This window comes from Chiloscyllium plagiosum, chromosome 25, assembly GCF_004010195.1.
Source record: "Chiloscyllium plagiosum isolate BGI_BamShark_2017 chromosome 25, ASM401019v2, whole genome shotgun sequence".
Lineage (NCBI taxonomy): Eukaryota > Metazoa > Chordata > Chondrichthyes > Orectolobiformes > Hemiscylliidae > Chiloscyllium > Chiloscyllium plagiosum.
The window spans coordinates 36,857,568-36,872,231 of NC_057734.1; the positions used below are offsets into that span (position 1 = coordinate 36,857,568).

The 14,664-nt window shown below is 39.0% G+C and overlaps 1 protein-coding gene across 2 annotated transcripts in view; it reads left to right on the top strand.

Annotated features, from left to right (window-relative positions):
* The window catches only part of taok3a (TAO kinase 3a), a 99,017-nt gene that overhangs the window by 83,282 nt on the left and 1,071 nt on the right, over positions 1-14,664 (top strand). For both annotated transcript variants that reach the window (XM_043715878.1, XM_043715879.1), the window contains 5 exons: positions 2,278-2,406; positions 2,833-3,036; positions 5,436-5,675; positions 7,505-7,717; positions 12,092-12,274. In XM_043715878.1, the coding sequence (XP_043571813.1) occupies positions 2,278-2,406; positions 2,833-3,036; positions 5,436-5,675; positions 7,505-7,717; positions 12,092-12,274 (969 nt within the window). The remainder of the gene's footprint in view (positions 1-2,277; positions 2,407-2,832; positions 3,037-5,435; positions 5,676-7,504; positions 7,718-12,091; positions 12,275-14,664) is intronic.

Sequence of the window (14,664 nt, forward strand, 5' to 3'; positions counted from 1 at the left end):
CTAAAAAGACAGTACAGAGTTAGTCTATTCTTTCAGCTGCATTAGATGAAGACCACTAATAAGATGCTCTTTATCTTCAGGTGGCCAGGATTTAAACAGTTTGCCATTGTAAGTAAGGGGACCAACCTAATGCTTTCTTTAGTCTCCTGTTTGCAACTCTGGCTTGCTGTGTGAGGACCAAGCTTAAATCATCTTTCTAAAAAGATGTCACACTCCAAGTAAACACCACACCTCATGCGAAAATGTGACTTCCAAGCTTTCAAAACAGGAATTCCTGAATGGTAAATGGGATCCAAATCAATGTGTTTGTTGATAGAGTTGCGGTTGGAATGCCATGCTTCTAGGATTTCTCGTGCGCATCTCGGTTTGACTTGTCCTAGGATTGATGTGTTGTCTCAGTTGAAGTGGTGTCCTTCCTCATCATCTGTATGTACTCTACATTGGACAAACAGGCAGAAATCTAGCCACCAGGATACATGAACATCAACTTGCCACAAAACGACATGACCCATTCTCACTAGTATCCTTATATATGGACAAGGACGGACACCACTTCGACTTGGACAACACATCCGTCCTAGGACGAGGCATTCAGACACTCACGAGAATTCCTAGAAGCATGGCATTGCAACCAGAACTATATCAACAAACACATTGACTTGGATCCCATTAACCATCCCCTGAGAAAAAAGAACAGGAAATGAATCACCATAGAAAATGATGTCACCACAGGAAATGACACTACCAACCCTAGGAAACTCAAACGTGTAAATGAAAGCGGGCTCCACCACCAGGGCTTCATTTGGAGGCTCACTGAAGATGTTACATCCAGAACAGTTTTCTACTACTTTATAACACCTCCGGAAAGGAGAGGATCCTCTTTCACGATATACTCTTTTTTTTTTGTGAATCGGCACACCCTTCCTTTTGACTGCCTTTTAATGTTTTCAAGAAGGATGTTACATTCACTTAGGTTACCTGTTAACGTATTACTATTCAGTATCGTGACACCTCCTTATTTAGTCCTCCTTCAGTTTGGTACACTTTCTTGTATTTACCTTGGTCCTCCACTGAGTGATAACAGTGTATCTATTGCAAAACTTATTGCCTTGCATTTGGATTTCCAACTTTTGATCAAGATTTTGCCAGTCAACTGAGCACACTGTGTCTTTTCTGGTACTTTACCCTGGAACTCCACTTATCAAATTAAAAACATACTTTCACTAGTCATGGTTACACTGGGATTCCTACAGATTGAAGTGCTTCAAAATCAGCCTTTATTGCCAATCTCATAAGTTGAGGCAAAGCCATTTGTTAACTGTAAATTTGATGCTATTGTAGAACACATCAATGCCATTTTGTTATCTATTGGGATACACATTATACTAATTCTTGTGGTAAATTGCACAAACTCAAGAAAAGCACAAAGATAATCACTCTAGATCTGAAAAGTGCCCAGCCTATCTCAGATTATCCTGAAGATAATTCATCTTAAAAGTTTGAGGAATAGGTGAAGCTAGGTGTCTCATGCTTCCGTAATACAGTAGCAACACAAGTGGTGTTCACCACAAGCAGGATACTGTTATCACACGAGTCGTGCTCTGAATTTTGGCGCTGGTGTGATGCCAAGTATATAGGCTGTGTCTTCCAAAGACTGGCAGATCAAATCAAACAGAATATCCCTTCAGTTAACTTTGCTCACTGTATCCAATCAGCTTCCTCCTGAAAAACATGTAACAGAGTTTCCTCCACCATAACTGAAAGTCTGCAATGGAACAATCTTTGTTGGGTAATCTGAATGTGTGAAGAATTATGCTAGCAACCAACTTAAGATTGTTCTGGGCCTGGGTCTGGATGGGATGGTCTTCAGAGGGTCAAAATGTGCGAAGCTTTAACAAAATGTACTTTCCCCTCAGCAATACCAAAGTTCTATGCTCGAAAACCCAATTAAAAAGCTAATTTAAAATACAAAAATAGAAATACTCCATACTCAGTTATTATTTATATGATTTTAAAGAGACTGTTAGACATATTGAAGAAATAGTATGCCCTTGTTTCTTTGCGTATTCCATAGTGCTGTTTAACTGAGCACATCGCAATTATGGAACAGTCTGACAGCAGCTTAAATTCTTTTCTTAATTTTATATGGGCCACAAATAATTGTTCCTTCACATTGGAAAACCAATGAGAAATTCTTCAGCATAGTCTACCTATGACTGGTTTAAATGCTGAAGTCTCTTCTCTGCAACTAAATAGTTTTGTTTTGGTTCTTTTCAGATGAAGGTAGCAGCACAAGATGAGAAGAAAATCCAGCAGCAAATTACAGCACAACAGAAAAAGGAACTGACCACCTTCCTAGAAAACCAAAAGCGCCAGTATAAACTTTGTAAAGAAAAGATTAAAGAGGTAATGATGAACTGAGGGACAGTCTTCAATTACAGATGGGATGTTGATCACCATTTGTGCACAACTGAACTGGCTGGCTGTTAGTATTTTGTAAAAATACTAGAAATATTCAGGTCTGCTAGCATCTATCGAGAAACATGTCTCTGTCCTTTGCTCAAAACTAATGAAAAGTCATAGACATGAAACATTAACTCCTTCTCTCCCATCCCCTCCAGCTCCTTTTTTCCCTCCCATCTCCTCCAGTTCCTTTTTCCCTTTGATCCTCCCCCCTCATGCATTTTATTCCCCCCACCCACCCCACCCCCAGAGTCCAAATGCTGCAAATGAAATGCTTTTGCAGAGGCATTGGGTCTTCAATGCAACAACATATTAATGAAGTGATTCACAGAAATGAATTAGGACTCTCAGTTTTTATCGCCTGTACAGGAGATGAATGAAGATCACAGTACGCCGAAGAAGGAAAAGCAAGAAAGATTATCTAGACATAAAGAAAACCTTCAACACACGCAGGCAGAAGAGGAATCTCAACTTCTTGGCCGTCAACGATTGCAGTACGATCGAAATTGTCGTGAGCTTAAGCGCAAATTGATGATTATACGACATAATTTGGAGCAAGAGCATCTACGTGAGGTAAATGTTTGTTAGCAGGCAAGATTTCTTTATACTAAACTTCATTTAATAGCATCCATTTTAAATATGAAAACAGCATATATATATAACTTTTTGTTACATAAAACAAAAATACATGTGCTGTTTTGTTAAAGAGCATTGACACCCTCATGTTATAAGTACGACAATAAACGTCTAAGCTATCAAGCTAGGTTTTACTCTGGGATATGATTTGTGCAATGTTACCATCAGTGGGGATTATAACAAAGATCACAACTAAGGCAGTTCAGCTATTTCTGTAGGTGGTCAATCAGGAAGGTTTTTTTGTATGCAAAGGGGGCTTACCAGAATGATTGTGTGGTTAAATTTTCGATACAACATTAGATTGCGCAATTCTCTTTAGAGCAAAGGAGGTTGAACAGAAGTGCACAGATTTAGATTAGTTTCCATACATGTGGAAACACCGACGCTCTGAAAAGTAACCCACCCAGACCCATTTCCCTCTGACTAATGCACCTAACACTATGGGCAATTTAGCATGGCCAATCCACCTGACTTGCACATCTTTGGACTGTGGGAGGGAACTGGAGCACCCAGAGGAAACCCACACAGACACTGGGTGAATGTGCAAACTCCACGCAGACAGTCGCCGGAGGCTGGAATCGAACCTGGGACCCTGGCACTGCGAGGCATCAATGCTAACCACTGAGCCACCGTGCCACCCGGTGTTGAGACAAAGTAAGTTGGCTGATGGTACAAGGATTAAGGAGTATGTATAATATTTTGGTCAGGAGGTGCCTAGTTTATGTGAGCATGTACGGTTTTAAAATATATCAAGTGGTGATGACCAGGAACTTGCTGCTGTGATAGTGCTGGGCATGCAGATGATGAATAATTTTAAAAGGAAACTGAATAGATACTTGAGTAAAATAAACTTAAGGCTTTGGAATAGAATGATTCTAGATTAGAATGGTGCTGGAAAAGCTCAGCAGTTCAGGCAGCATCTGAGGAGCAGGAAAATCGATGTTTTGGGCAAAAGCCCTTCATCCTCTATTCCTGATGAAGGTCTTTTGCCCAAAACGTCGGTTTTCCTGCTCCTCGAATGCTGCCTGAACTGCTGTGCTTTTCCAGCACCACTTTCATCTAGAATCTGGTTTCCAGCATCTGCAGTCCTTGTTATTACCTAGTTGATTTTAACCCTACTGCGAATCCTCTTGCAAGGATGCTTGCCTTGAAGAAGTTTTCCTCCTCTGTCTACAAGAATCTCAGGGAGTCCCTCTCCCACTGCAACTCCCAGGTCATTTCCTCTGCCCTGAAGCTCTTCAACGATGTCACTACCACAGCCGCATTTGCTTCCTTAGTGTCTGCCTCCATAACCAACTCATCCCACACGGACTCTGGACCATCTTTAAACCAGCAGAGTTCAGATCTGAACAGGACAAACAGTACAGACTAGATTCAAAAACGCCAGCAATGGTTCTCCTTCAACATCCTCTGCTCTACGCTCGCAGCAATGCGCCGGCACCTAATCTCTCTACAGTCAACCCTGCCTCAGCTGAGGGCCGCACTCTCTCAGAATTGCAAAGGACCCCTCCTTTACTATATTCTCAGGAGAACTCATACTCAACAAACAGTATTTCAACACCGTCTCAAACATCAAAAATTGTAAAGCGCTATTTCTGATGAAGGGCTTTTGCCCAAAACGTTGATTTTCCTGCTCCTCGGATGCTGCCTGAACTGCTGTGCTTTTCCAGCACCACTCTAATCTAGAATCTGGTTTCCAGTATCTGCAGTCCTTGTTTTTACCTTTGGAATAGAATGACAATTGTGAGGGGGGGAAGATTTAATAGGGACCTAAGGAGCAACTTTTTCACGCAGAAGGTGATGTGTGTATGGAATGAACTGCCAGAGGAAGTGGTGGGTGCTGGTACAATTATAGCATTTACAAGGCATTTGGATGGGTATATGAATAGGAAAGGTTGAGAGGGATATGGGCCAGGTAGTGGCAAATGGGACTAGATTATCTGAATATCAGGTCAGCATGGTCGAGTTGGACTGAAGGGTCTGTTTCCGTGCTGTATATCTCTTCTATGACTCTGAGTACATGTTGGCTCTCTGTAAGGTAGTCCATTGGGTTTAATGGCCTTCTGTGTCACAATGGCTGTCCCTATTTATGTTACATGCTCAGAAGTTAACTTCATAGCCCATTATTCAGAATCTCAATTTTTAATGTCTCCAATGATTAAAGCAAATGTATTTATTGTGCTGGTGACAAGTATTAAACTAAATTCATTATCAAATGAGTTTGAGTTTTTTAAAGACTAAAGATTATTTAACTTAAGAACAATGTTTAGCTGCTGAACCTTTTTGAATTACTTCTTATTGCATACATATTTGAATATTTAATGACTGTCTAACAGGAAGTGAATAAGAAGCAAACTCAAAAGGAGATGGAACATGCCATGTTAATTCGTCATGATGAGTCCACACAAGAACTGGAATTCCGACAGCTTAATATGTTGCAAAAACTTAGGATTGATTTAATCCGTTTACAGCATCAGACTGAGCTGGAGAATCAAACAGAATATAATACCCGCCGAGAGCGGGAACTACACAGAAAACATGTCCTGGAACTCCGACAACAGCCAAAGAGCCTAAAGGTATGAAGTGTCACTTTCCAAACTCTGCATGTCGTGAAATATCTGAGAGTCTTCAGATAGAATGAATTAATGGTGCTCGCTCCACTATACAACCAAAATGTTTAAGTGGCTGTAATTTTACAACTTCGGCAACAAAAGAATTAATGATTTCATGCTTGTATATTACTGTTCCTTTGTCTGTCACACGTTATTCCAATGGGTTCTTTATTCTTCAAGGGGCTACATGTTCAGTGAGTGATAAGAATTATTTCTTTAAATGGTCTCCAATGCTTTATCTACTTTTCTTAGATCTAATTTCCCATTCTACTTCAGCCATTCTTCCCTATAATTTGCTTTGTTTAAAAATAATGTCCTTGGGCTACATCATTGTCAAGCTAAACATGAAATGTTGTCATATTATCATTTCTTTCCTCAAACTCTTTATCATAGGAGTCCTGATTAACCATGTCTCATTTTACAATGTTCCCCACTTAATTTTTAAAAAGTCATGCGGTTTTATGAACTTGTCCTCTAACTGACCGTTACAGTTTGGTTTGGCCAGCCATATATGAAGAGTAAAGTCAGCCCAAAAATTGTATAATATTTTTAAGGTCTGGGGTTTAGTTGAGACAGTCAAGAGTGTGGTGCTGGAAAAACGCAGCAGATCGGGCAGCATTCAAGGAGTAGGAGTACAAAGTTTGTGAGAAGATTTGTAGCTAGGGTGCTCGTTGTTGTGATTCTGTTCGCTAAGCTGGAAGTTTTTGTTGCAAATGTTTCGTCCCCTGGCTAGGCGACATCATCAGTGCTTGGGAGCCTCCTGCGAAGCGCTTCTTTGATGTTTCCTCCGGTGTTTATAGCGGTCTGTCCCTGCCGCTTCCGGTTGTCAGTTTCAGCAATCCGCTGTAGTGGTTGGTATATTGGGTCCAGGTCGATGTGTTTGTTGATGGAGTTTGTGGATGTATGCCATGCCTCTAGGAATTCCCTGGCTGTTCTCTGTCTGGCTTGCCCTATGATAGTAATGTTGTCCCAGTCGAATTCATGTTGCTTGTTGTCTGCGTGTGTGGCTACTAAGGATAGCTGGTCGTGTCGTTTCGTGGCTAGTTGATGTTCATGTATGCGGATTGTTAGCTGTCTTCCTGGTTGTCCTATATAGTGTCTAGTCCTTTTGGTTGTGGTATGTCCTCGTTCCGTGGTCTTTCTCTTAGGCATCTGTTGTTGAAGTTGCGCGGGTATCCGTTTTTGGCGAATACCTTGTATAGGTGTTCCTCTTCTTCTTTTTGCAGTTCTGGTGTACTGCAGTGTGTTGTGGCCCTTTTGAATAGTGTCCTGATGCAGCTTCGTTTGTGTGTGTTGGGGTGGTTACTTTCATACCAAAAGGACTACATTTCTGATTTACTGAACTTGGATCCTTTCTCATTACTTAACCTGGATAATTTATGATCCATCTCCTAGTTTTCCTTTTGCTTACTAAACTCAAATGCCCCAAATATATTTGTTTATATCTCTTCATGCTGTTAATTCATATTTCTTGTTACAATGCCTATTTATAGTCAGGTTTTTAAGATATGATTTTAAGATTAATTATTTTGTTGCTTTTAGATTTGCAATTTTAATTTTGTTTTTCTGCTATTGTCTTGGAGGCTAAATAATCTTTTATCATTAAGCTCTGGCTCTGAATTATTTAAAAATTTGTGAAATTTTTAAAAACTAATTTCTATTCAAAACAGTTGTCTGCTTGTAATACACAATTTTACTTGAGCATATAGTGATGTATCATAAGTTATTTTTCAACAACCAAAGTTAAAATTATTTCTCATTGTGACTCTGATCTTGCTTACACCTTTATGCAGGCCATGGAGCTACAGATAAAGAAGCAATTCCAAGACACATGTAAAGTCCAAACAAAACAGTACAAAGCATTGAGGAACCACCAGCTGGAGGTAACTCCAAAAAGTGACCACAAAATGGTCCTGAAAGCACTTAAAGAGGAACAGACAAGGAAATTAGCCATTTTGGCAGAACAGTATGAACAAAGTATCAATGAGATGATGGCCTCACAGGCGGTATGTAATATATTAACTCTGGATACTGAAGTGTATCTTTTTTTTATTTAAAGACCGTTGATGTTTCCTAAGGCAAGATTGTTTTGTACAAGAATTGTTTAGAATCTATGCCCTTAATCTGATGCTTTTAGTTTGATTTATTGCATTTGAATGAATCTGAAGAAGACTTCAAACAATTCATTCACCTCAATGTCTTCCACGTGCTACCTTGTTCTCACGTTTGCCTTGGTTCAGCAGTAGCAGTCAAGTGATTTCTGGCTCCTTCTTAAAATGTCAATTTCAGTGGAGCACATTGGTGGATGACCCTTTTTATGCTCTTTGCCTTTGTGTATGCTGTTCCAGTTGGTCCAGTGGAAACTCTGCAATCAAGAGTTAATATTCTAGTATACCATGGCAACTAATGAGTGGCCAATTTAATGCTGATTTCACTACATTTTGCCATCTCCTAGAAATGGCACTTTTGTATCAAAATGTGCAATGAAATCTTTGAATTGTTTTAGACTAAAGATGAATTGAAAATTGGTATTTTCGTATGTTCTTTTTTCCTGTGGAATACTGAAGTTTGATTATGCTTTTACCATAAAGTGGAAAGCATGAAATATTAAAACATAGCAACTTTTCCATGATTGTTCATGCATCTTCATACTTGAAATGTGAGATCTTTTTAAGTATTTCAAGAGAATGGTGGATAGATTTATTGAAATATCAGGGAGTAGAGGGTAGTGAGGAGCTGATATGAAAGGTGAGTTGAGCCCTAGGACACATTGGCAATGATCTTGTAGAATAGCAGGGCAAACTTGAGAGGGGAAAGTTCCACTCCTATCGTATTTCTAACATTCTTATGTTCTTGTAATCCCCAGATTCCAAGATAGTTAATTTATTAAATATTACAGTTAGATTCTCTACTTGAAATGCCTATATTTGTACAACTACCTTGGGAACCCTAACAATCTGAACGGAGATTTGAAATTTTTCAGAACGACATGAAAAAGATCTTTCCACAAAATTTGTAGCTGTCGAAACTCATTAAAAGCAAAATTACTAGGATTAAGAACATTTGGATTGTGCTTGTGATCTGAGTTAAAACTTTCTTTGTATATCTTTTATTGTTTAAAGAAAGGACCTTTCTCTAAATCAGCTGTGAGGGGGACAGAGGTAGACCATAATTAATATGAATTGCGTTTTATGGAAGAGATTTCTAAACTTGTAACATCACTCTGTTTCGTGGTGTTGCTTAATACTGCACATGTAATTTGTAAATTAATACTTATCATATCTTAAGCTAAAATTTCGGTGTATATTTTGGGAATTCTGACCTCTGCTAATGTACTAACAACTCATTTTTAGGATTTCTTTTGAAATCCTCTGACTATTGCACTTCGAGTCATAGAGATTGGGAAGTAATATGTTGTTTGGCTCAATTCTAAGTAGGATCATAAACCATTTGTAACGTTACATAAAATATGATCTTTTCTATTATTATTCCTTTATATAAAAGGAGGCAACGTATTTTAGAATAAAAGCAAAATACTCAGGGTGTTGGTAATAGAAATTAAAAAAAACAATTTACGGAAACTCAACAGGTCTGGCAGCATCTGTGAAGAATAAAATTGTTCATGTTTTGAGTCTAATATGACTCTTCAGATCTGGAAATGGCTAGAAAATGGTTAATGCTGCAGACAGAGGGGTAGGAAGAGAAAGGAAAACCGATTGAGGGTGCCCAGATTAAAAGGGATACTACTGGTGATAAAGGAGAGATCAGGATGTAAAATGGATATAAATGAAAGTGTGAATAAGAGAATGCAAAGTCAACGAGACGCAGTTGGGGGTTTGGTAGGGGGGTGTAAAATAAACTGAGGTCAGGTCATGCTCAAGTTGTGGATCTCCATGTTGAGTCCTAGAGGCTATAAAGTACCTCAGCAAAAATGTGTTGTTCCTACATATTCCAATTTTGATTGGAACGCTGTGGCAGAACTATTGGAAATGTTAGCGTAGGAAAAAGGCAGTTTATTGAAATGACAAGCAACTGTAAGGTCCAAGTTGTTCCTTCAGATGGAGTGCAAATGTTCCATGAAGCAGTCACCAAGTCTGTAAAGGAGACCATGTTGGTTGCCAATACAATAGACTAGATTGAAAGAGGTGCAAGTAAAACACAACTTCATTTGGAACATATTTGGGATCCTACACAGAAGTGAGGGGTGAATGGGCAAGTATTGCATGTTCTGCAATTGCCTAGGAAGAGGACATGATGAGTCAGAGCAAGAGTTAGCAGTGATGCAGAGGGAACAGATGACAAGTTCAGTACAATATGGCTAAATGTGAAGTTACACTCTTCAATTTGAATAACAAAGGATATTATCTAATGGTAATAGACTAGAAAATGTGGATGTACAATGAAAGTAAGACAGGCAGCTGCCATAAACAATTAGGATGGCAAATGGTATGTTGGATTGCAAGAGGATTTAAGTTCAGATGTAGGGATTTCTTACTGCAGTTATACAGGGCCATGGTGAGTCTGCACCTGGAGTAGGTGTGCAGTTTTGGTCTCCCTAACATAAAAAATGATGCACTTGCCTTAGAGGGAGTGTAACAAAGGTATACTAAGCTGATTGCTGGGATGACAGGACTGACTTAAGAGGAGAGATTGGTTCGGGTGGGCCTGTATTTGCTAGAGTTTAGAAGGTTGGGAGGGGATCTGATTGAAACATACATAAAATTCCAAATGGGTTGAACAAATTAGATGCAGGGAAGATCTTTCCCCTGACCAGGGAATCTAGAACCAGAAGAGAAGACAGTCTCAAGGGAGACTTGGATACAGGGGAGACCATTTTCGGACTAAGATGAGAAAATCTCTTTATTCAAAGAATAGTGAACTAGTGGAATTCTCTACCACAGAAGGCTATGGACGTCATGTCACTGATATATTCAAGAAAGAGATAAATGTTTAGATTTTAGGCATCAAGGGATAGGCAGAGAAAGCAGAAAAACGGCATTGAGATTGAGGGTCAGCCATGAAATACTCGAGGGGTCAATTGGCTGCCATCACCACATTTTCTAGGCAACAGTCCCTACAGAATGCTAAGTATGAAGGGCGAGATGATTTTGGTGATATCCTTTGAATGTGGAGCGTGGTAGGGTGGGAAGAGAATATAATGAAACCTATTATCCTTCGAGAGATGGGAAGGAGTCAGAGCAGACATGTGGGAGATGGGTCAGACATAGTTGAAGACCTTGTCAACCCCAGTGAGGGAAATCCTCAGTAGAGGGAAAAGGAGAATATATCAGTCACCTTGGTGGAAACAAATGTGACAGATAAACTGGCAGAATGGAATGGAATCCTTGCAGGAGGCAGGGTGTGAGTATGTGTAGTTAAGATAACTGTGGATATTGGTGTATTGCCTATACCCAGAAGTAGAAACTTTAAAATCAAGTAAGGGAAGAAAGGAATCTGAAATGGACCATGTGGTGAAAAGAGAAGGAAATAAATTGGAAGGAAAACTGATTTTTTCTGATTCTGGAAAAAAGCAGGAAGCAGCACCAACAACGCTATGAATGTGTTGAAGGAAGTGTTGTGGGGCCAAGTAGAACAGGGACTGTTTCATTTAACTCACAAGATGGGCATAACTGGAACCATGCAAGTATCTTTAGCTGCAATTTTGACTTGGAGAAAGTATGTATTGAAGCAAAACACTGAATGCTGGAAATCTGAAATAAAACAAAGTGCTATCAAAACTCTGCAGGTCTACAGCATCTGTAGAGAAATGCGTGAAAGGTTTGTGTCCAATACGACACTCCAGAACCGAAAGGGATTGGAAAATGATGCTTTTTATGCAATATACAGAGAGACGAAGAGTGATTGGGACAGATTTTGGGTGTCTACAGCAAAAGATCAAAAAGTGCTAATGGTGGCCATGATGAAAAATAGGTATAAGTGATAGGTTGAAAAGGGGAAAATGTCTACTCTGAAAATGTGTTATTCCTTCAGCCTACATTGAGCTTTATTGGAATGCAGAACAGAAGTGGGAGCAAGGTTGTTTATTTAAATGGTTAAAAACTGGGTGATCCAAGTCATTCTTACAGATCATAAGAGATGGGGAAGAAAACCAAGTCAGGTGCTTTAATATCTATTAATTTTTTAAAAATGTTTGTTTAATGTTGATGCAATTGGGAAAACCTGTCTGTGTCCACTAGTCATGTTTTGGTTTCCTCAGTCATAACTCAGTGATTTCATGAACTTTAGTTACCTTCACAGTCAAAAACTACTCCAAAATAAAATAAGAATTGATTACACCCCAATGATATCTATTCTTTTGAGTATTGTGATCAAATTTTCTAGATGAGTGCAATTGAATTGATAATATTTTTAAAATTTAGCTGCGGCTAGATGAGGCTCAGGAAGCAGAGTGCCAAGGTCTGAAACATCAACTTCAGCAAGAAATGGAGCTACTCAATGCCTACCAGAGTAAAATTAAGATGCAGACTGAAGCACAGCATGAGAGAGAGTTCCAAAAACTTGAGCAGCTGGTGTCAATGCGTAGAGCACGTCTTGAACAAAAGGTTAGTTCAATTTAAAACTGCATCTGCAGTAGTTGGTGTATTTTCTCAAAAACTTCTGTAAGACGTGGAAAGCTGTGATATCATTTCACTTTATAAAATAGGAAATAATTTTGTTTACACTCAACATCACAAGATCATCCAAGTTTTCACTGTGTCGAAATCTGGCACAGCATTTTGAATGCCATGCTTGGATCTTCTGTTAACCATCTTGATGTTTTAGCGTTAGTAATCCATGTATGTTTATGAAATTGCCTCTTCCTTGTTGACCACAAGGATCCAGCAAAATTTAGCTTGAGTCCAGTTTGCACTGGGAATAATCGCACCTTGTTGAGGCTGAACCATAAAGATGTAATATTGAAAGGCAATGGGACATTCACTTGACCATTGAGGCTAGTATTATGACAACATGTGAAGTATATATGGAGGCAGCACAGTGAACTCTGGTGAGCAATGCTGCCTCACAGCGCCAGGGACCTGTAGTCAATTCTACCTGGGGCATCTATCTGTGGAGTTTGCACATCTACCCTGTGTCTTCCTCCCACAGTCCAAAGATGTGCAGGTTAGGTGGATTGGCCATGCTAAATTGCCCTGAGTATCCAGCACTACACTTTTCGACTCTGATCTCCAGCATCTGCAGTCATCACTTTCTCCTATATAAGTCAATCTTTAAACTGCTAAAAACAATCCCCACAGAAGTGGGTTGATTTCTATGTTAAGTATAAAAGTGAATCCTCCATTTGTCAGATGAAAATCTGAGGCAGACTACTAATTTAAATATAGCATGTTGTGGTTGAAAGGAAAATTGACTTGTGTAGACTATATGTTGAAAATATTTTTAGGGCTTTTGAAATGGGGATATCTTGTGCATTTCAAATTATTATGTTGCAGACTGAAGCATTTTGTCAATTTTGAGTTCATGCTCAAGGCTAAAAATGTGTAATTTGTTAAACACCTACATCTGTAATATTTCAGCTCTTCGTGCAAAGAACCTTTTGCAATGCAATTATGTAGGCAAATGATTAGCTAATTCAATTACAATCCCACCTACAGAAGATTACTAATCTGAATTTGCACATTATCTTGATTAGTTAAGAATGTAGGAATCTTTAAAGAAAGTGCCTGTTTTGTTTTTCAAACATTAAAATGGGGAATAGAAAGAAGCAGAACTTGATGAAATATTCTAGAATATGTTAATCAACCTATTTTAGGAGTCTTATGTTGCAGTTCATGAAGCAGGTGTGATTTGAACCCAGGTCACCTGATTGAAAGAGGTGTCTCAAAAGTTTCGACAGGTGAAGCTAGCTTTCACGATCTGTTACAATGCAGTAAGTCCAAAGTGGTATCTTCCAATAACAGGATACTGCTATCGAGGCAAAAAAAAATTCTTTCCACGAGACAACTGGGTAAAGTGATGTGTTTCAGTGCGGGTGTGACACCAAGTATGATGGATGTCCCAACAACTGGCAAACCATATTAAATGGCGCATCCTATTGCCCATTTACAGTGCGTAGCATGTTGATCCTGCTTAATTATCCCCCATACTGGCAGTACTGAGCTTTATTCACCATTTAGGTGTGATTCTGTTATTAGGAATCATTCATTAAATGATCCAGACTGTGCCACGAGTTGCATAACACAGCTTTATGCATTTCTATATGTTCAGAGCTAGATATAAAAGCACAGGATCTTTATCCCATGTAGGCAAAAAGAAATATGCATACACAGGACTTCCATGCGGGCGTTATGGCACCTGCCAATCCTTGCCACATCCCTATGACAACATCTTACCGATCAGAATCTACTTGTCTAGTTTGAGAATTAAGATCATGAATTAAGGTTAACTTTTTCAACTACATCTTCATGCCAGTGGTGACCCAATCAATCAGCATCCTCTTTTTTTTCACAGTATGAAATAACTTTTTTTTCAAGTCTGTTTCTGGACTCCAAGTTCTGGTGAATGCAAGATGAAAAGATTCTATTTGCTTCCTTTTAGCAACGTTAAAAGAATTAATGCATAGTTAATTTTATTGCTAGAAAGTACCAGGCTGGAAATTTCTTTGGAGCTGCTCCCATGATATAACTGAAAGAGCAATTAGTTACTCATGTTAAACAAAGTTTTGTCAAATACTAAATGAGGTTACAGCTGCAGAGCAGGAACATAAAGGAATGTTCCAGCCTGCGTATGGAAATAAAGGTCAAACCTGGGTGTGATTTTGCCCTGTAAATTGCTATTATTCATTGAATTTACACACGCAGAAATGCTATTTGAATGATATACCACAGGAAAAGGTGCAGTTACTTTCCATTTTCAGAATCCAAGCTGAATCAATGTTTCTAGCAGTACTGCATTTCAGAGCACGAAAAATGTTGCTGGACAATTTTCCGAGCTA